The sequence below is a fragment of the Sciurus vulgaris genome (assembly GCF_902686455.1).
Source record: "Sciurus vulgaris genome assembly, chromosome: 2".
Lineage (NCBI taxonomy): Eukaryota > Metazoa > Chordata > Mammalia > Rodentia > Sciuridae > Sciurus > Sciurus vulgaris.
The window spans coordinates 82,132,289-82,138,323 of NC_136462.1; the positions used below are offsets into that span (position 1 = coordinate 82,132,289).

General features: G+C 33.4%; 1 protein-coding gene across 1 annotated transcript; it reads left to right on the forward strand.

Annotated features, from left to right (window-relative positions):
- Positions 1-804: 804 nt before the first annotated feature.
- LOC306653669 (olfactory receptor 11H6-like) lies at positions 805-5,077 on the forward strand (the record flags this gene model as incomplete). Its single annotated transcript, XM_079126672.1, has 2 exons — positions 805-847; positions 4,098-5,077. The coding sequence occupies 2 exons, from the start codon at positions 805-807 to the stop codon at positions 5,075-5,077; spliced, it is 1,023 nt and encodes a 340-aa protein (XP_078982798.1).
- Between the last annotated feature and the right edge of the window lie 958 nt (positions 5,078-6,035).

The window sequence follows — 6,035 nt, forward strand, 5'->3', positions numbered from 1 at the left end:
ATTACATTAACTATTCAACATTTTAAGACAAAGCATGTTTTGTTGGATAATTTTATCCAACTGTAGAATGACATGAGTTCTGAGCACATTTAAAGTAGGATGCAGGAAGCTATTTGGATAGGCTAGGCATATTTTTTTCTTTTGTTCAACTTCCAGTGGGTTTATCAAGGTGTAACATCATCATAAGTTGCAGAGTTACCTGTATATTAACAATATATTTAGGTGCTTGGGAAATTTTCATAAATGTCTTATTTTTAAAAAGTAGTTAATGAAAGCATCTCTCAAAGTGACAAGGTGTAATGAAGTGGTGGTTCACACCAAATTACACAGAAATGAGTATTTAATAGGGTCTAGAACACTGGATTATAACCTCTCTATGAACCTACGCCCTGTGGACATTTTTCCAAGCTTGGAACCAAGTCTCACTGCTAGAGTCAAAATTTTCCCTTTTCTCCAAGAAGAAGAGTGCTTTCCTTCTACTTAAAACACAAAGTGAAAATTCTTTTAATAAGAATAAGAAGTAAGTAAATATATCAGATACATTTAAGCATGATGAATAAGGTGCTGACAAGATACCACATGCAATTAAAATTCTGTTACAAGTTCACTCTCTACAGAGCCACTCCCCAGAGAGGGACAGCACAAAGGTAAAAGGGTTCCATATTTCCATATTTCACTGGTTCAATTCATTTTGCCTAGACAATGGGAGATCAGGATTCTCTTTCCAATTGTCAAGTTGCCTGTTGCCTTTTCAACTTACATGAGCAGACCCAAACACCTCATACTTGATTTATTAATCTCATAATGTTCGCCAAAAAGCCTCTTCAGCAGTTCATGAGCTCCCACAGTAATGCCTGAAACATGACTTCATTTCTCTGAGACCAGAGACCAGAATTTGAACTCTGATGTGGAGGATGACATTCAGTCATCCAGGTGTCTATGATTCCCATCTTGTCTCTTCAGGTAAGGTATAACCCACAAGATTCCAGCATCCATATTGCCATCTTCTACTCTGTTCTAGTTTTATATTCTACCACATAGTATGTGAATTTTAAGAACTTCACTTCTCCAGAATCAAAGCCATGGTTTTATCTGAGAGTTAATGAAAACGGTTCATTTAAAACTTTGCAGGAGATCTTGTCACATCACCTTTTGGATTCTACTATATATGATAGAGTTTGTACCCTAAGTATGGAAAGCCTCCAAAAATGAGTGTGGACATCTCCCTTTTATTAAAATTTCAAACAAAATGTTACATGTTACTTACTGATAATTAAACAAGGAAATTTCTATTCATATTTTGATTGCAAATATAGAGGAACAACCTTGTCAAAGTGACCATTTTACATATATTTGCAAATGATACATACTTAATTTCAATGTCTCTCTTACTATTTTATCTCAACTGTAAAATTAATGAAGAACAACATCATTTAGAGTAGGAGTTGAGTGTTACATGAAGGATAATGTTACTACAGAATGTGGTTCGAATATCTTGGTAAAATCTATCAGATGATCAGTAGCTCTTTCTGCATTGAGACACTGATTGACATTAGGCCATACTCCTGACATTTCTTTGTCTTTTAAATATAGTTTGTAGAAACAGAAAACAGCCAGCTGCTGTATGAAATCTGGAGATGATATAGTCATAGTTAAATGAAATCTAAAACAGAAAAATCATGGAGGGGTATAAAGACACACACACACACACACACACACACACACACGAGACCCTTGGAGAAAGAAGCCAAGTAAAACTAATAGAAATATGTGGGCACAAGAATAGAGACAGATCCACAAACACATAGAAAGGAGAGTGAATGAAAATTCAAAATAATCAGCAAAGGTGATATCAAAATGTCGAGAGCATACTGGACTGGCATTGAATAGCAGCCTTTTTTTCCCTCAATGAGAATATTGGTCTGTATTATATGATTGCTTTGAAATTTGGATGAAATAACCAGTTTAAAAAATTATTTCCACCTATAAAAAGAGCTGGGGATGTGGCTCAATGGTTAAACACCCCTGGGTTTAATGCCTGGTACCAAAAATAAATAAATAAATAAGTAAACATTGCTTTTCAAATTTCAGAGCTATTTTTTAAAAAAGAACTTTGAAAAATCTGTATTTCTGGGTTCCCCAAGACCCATGGTGAATATTATAAGAAGGAGTAAATTTAGTTTCAGCTTAGATTCCATGTCTCTATGCTGTGCTAAAACAGAAAAGAAATGATATAAATAGAATAGTATTGCTATTATATTGATTGGTTAATTTTTACAAGTTAAGGTTTTAACATTCTAAAATATTGAATGGGGAGTTTTAATTGGCATATCTCCTAAAGGTTACTTTTCCAAATCAAATTACTATTCACATATGAAACCCCTTAATAACACTGTTCAAATAAAGTAATGTCAATAAAATATACCAAAGGAAAAATGAAAACAAGCCAAGGACTACATGAAACTCTTATCCAATGTATTTTTTTATGCTACAAATGACTAGGAAAAGCATTTAATTATTCTTTGGAGCGTAAATTTTATCTAGAATAGAAGTGTAAATTTTATCTAGAATCAAATATTTGATTTCAAGACCTTTTTGTAATCTTCCAAACTATCAAGGATCCCACGTAGCTTTTATTTATGTGAGTTATAACAATAATATTTATTATTTAGAAATTAAATCTGAGAAATATTTTCTTATAACTTAATTTTAAAATAGGAGCAATAAGTAATTAGGTATATATAAATTATACATAAATGATATCTATTTTATGTAAAAATAACTTGATCAAAATTACTAAGAAGTTGAAATTTACCACTTTCTTTGCCAATATCATTGCTGTTTGTCCTAATACAATAAAGATTATTGTATCCTATCTACTTCTCTGGTTGGTCTACTGTGATACTTCATATCATGCAGCCTTCAAAACTGCAGTTTTAAAATAAAGAAAAACATAGAATATCAAATGTAGTCTTAACAGTATTATGAAAACAGTTTTGGTCTATTTTTCCATGAAAGATTCTCAAAGACCACCAGCTATCCCTGAACTACACTATGGGAACCACTGCTCTCTAATATCAGCATTGATTATTTGCATCTTCCCATACAAAAACCACATGAGAGTTGATCACTCAACCTCCATTCCAATTACAAAGTATTGAATAAGTTAACTACAGATGATATATATATATATATAATCACATATACATATTAATTTTATTTAAAGGTTCATTGATGACGATGCTATTACAAAGAATTCCAATTATGTCAGATAATAAATTGAGATAAGATACTAGCAAATGATATTTATGATTAGACCCAAAATGATAATTGTGAGATTTCATCTGCCTTGAACTAAAATAGCAGAAATGCCATTTTTCTGGAATGAATTTTCAGATGGAAATTCTTTTATCCAGATCTCTCTTATTATTTATGTAATATTGCAAGTTATGCATTATAATGACCACTTTTAAAAAACAGAATTTTTATTTATTACATATAGTATTTTAAGACAATAAGATGAATTCATGTGAAAACTTCTATTAAGCATTCAAACTTTTTCATCTAAATATTTAAATTGCAGTCTGAAATGGATAGAGGAAGAAATACCTTACCCTAATATGATGAATCTAAAAGTGATTATCCTATGCATATATTTTAATTCTATGAAGGCACCAAGATACTGTCCTCAAATAAGCATGACAGCATGTATTCATTTCATGAATAGAGCAAAGAATATCAAGCAATAATCTTTGTAATATCTATGTCAGAAACAATGACTTATCTCTTTGCTGTATTGTCTCTTTTCATTTACCACTTGACTAGAATTGTATGTGCTGTTTTATTTTGTTTTCTTTTCTTTTTGTCAAAACCAACATATGTGTGGTAAACTTCATGTGACTTCAGAGTATCTGTTCAGCTCAGGTCTGGTGTGTCTAGGACAGGACTATGAAAATCTGAAAATCATGGAAATATCTCTCCATGAATAGTCTGTTATTTTTGACAGGAATACCAATGTGATCCTGCTCAAGGCATCTGTCTAAATAAATCACATTACATAAGATCACTTCTCACGTGGAAACCTTCTATCTTTGCAGACTTAGAAACAAAAAAAAATTTGAATGTAAATAATTGCTCCAGCTCTGTGAGTACATTCATCCTCCTGGGCTTCCCTTACACCTGGGAGATTCAGATCCTCCTCTTTTCAGTATTTTTTGGAACATACATCTCAACCCTAATTGGAAACCTGTGCATTATCTGTGCCGTAAGGTGGGACTATCGACTACAAACACCAATGTACATCCTGCTGGCCAACTTTTCCTTCCTGGAGATCTGTTACATCAACTCTACTGTCCCTAATATGTTAGCTAACTTTCTCTCTGAGAGCAGCACCATCTCCTTCTCTGGATGCTTCCTCCAGTTCTACTTCTTCTTCTCCATGGGCACTACTGAGACTTTCTTCCTGTCTGTCATGGCCTTTGACAGGTACCTTGCAATCTGCAAGCCCCTGCACTACTCCACCATCATGACTATTCAAAACTGCTGCAGAATGGGAGCCGGCTGCTGGGCATGTGGCTTCTTGTGCTTCCTTTTGCCTGTTTACCTAGTTTCTCAGCTCCCATTTTGTTGTGCAAATAAAATTGACCACTTCCTATGTGATCCAGGACCACTTATAAAGCTGTCCTGTGAACCAGCTCCTGGCACTGAAATCATCTGTGCTATCTACAACTCAGTCCTCATTTTCTCCACCTTCCTCTTCATTACCAGCTCCTACACCTTGGTGATCAAAGCTGTACTCAGGGTCCCCTCTGCAGAAGGCCAGAGAAAGGCTTTCTCCACATGTGGCTCCCACCTGGCTGTAGTATCCCTCTTCTATGGCTCTATCATGGTTGTGTATGTGAGCCCCACAGCAGGAAATCCAGCAGGCATGCAGAAAATTGTGACTTTGTTCTATTCTGTGTTAACTCCACTTTTCAACCCCTTGATCTATAGTTTACGGAATAGGGAGATGAAGGAGGCCCTGAGAAAACTGTTCAGCAGTGTGAGGTTTCGACAGAGCCATGGAAAAGGTTTTTGAAGCTGTGTTCACCAATGAATAAAGAATTAAAACTTAGATTTTTATTGTATTTATAGAACTAGAAAAATATCTTTATTGGGGATGAGAAACATGCAAGTTCAATATAATGTTTACAAAGTTAGTTGTATTCAGTTGTCCATTTTTATTAAAGGAAAATTTAATAATAAAGTTCTTCCAAATAAAAGAAAAATAATCAAAGGAAACGATGACTTTTCTTTCTGACTTTCAGAGTTAAATCTAGTTGATACTTTTCTGTCAAAAATGACATAGTTCTCAAATACGCATACACCCATGTACACAGTCTCTCCCACATTTATATTTCTTATTAAGATTTTTTTCCTGAAGTGAAAGTTGTATATGCTAAATTTGTACAGTCATATTAGGTAGTGTTTTATAACAAAAGTTGTATTTTCCTTCTGCCAACATTCTGAAAAACACTAGAAACTCAAACTCTTAGCAAGAATTTTCCTCATGCTATAAACAAATCCTTTTTGTGATTGAATAACATTCAATTCATTATGCAAACACTTTTCTTATCCTTTCACCTTTTGGTGAACATTTCGTGCTTCTACTTCAGTGATATGAATAATGCATATACAAGATTTTTGTTTTTATTTTGAACATGTTTTCACTTCTATAGAATATATATATAGGAATAAAATTACTAGATTATATGTTAACTTTCTATGCAGCATTTTGAGGAATTGTCAGAATATTTTTCAAAATACTATTCTCAAAATTCAATGTTTCCAAAGCACAGGAATTTTGATTTGCCTGTATCCTTTCCAACACTAGTTATCTTCTGTTTTTTTTAATGTTTGCCATCTCTGTAGGGTCAAAGTGGCATTTTATGTGGTTTTCATTGGATTTTCTGTAATGACTGATGTGCTAATCATCATTTTATGTGCTTCTTGAAACCTGAAGAGTCCTCTTTGATTTAATATTTTAAAAACTCTGA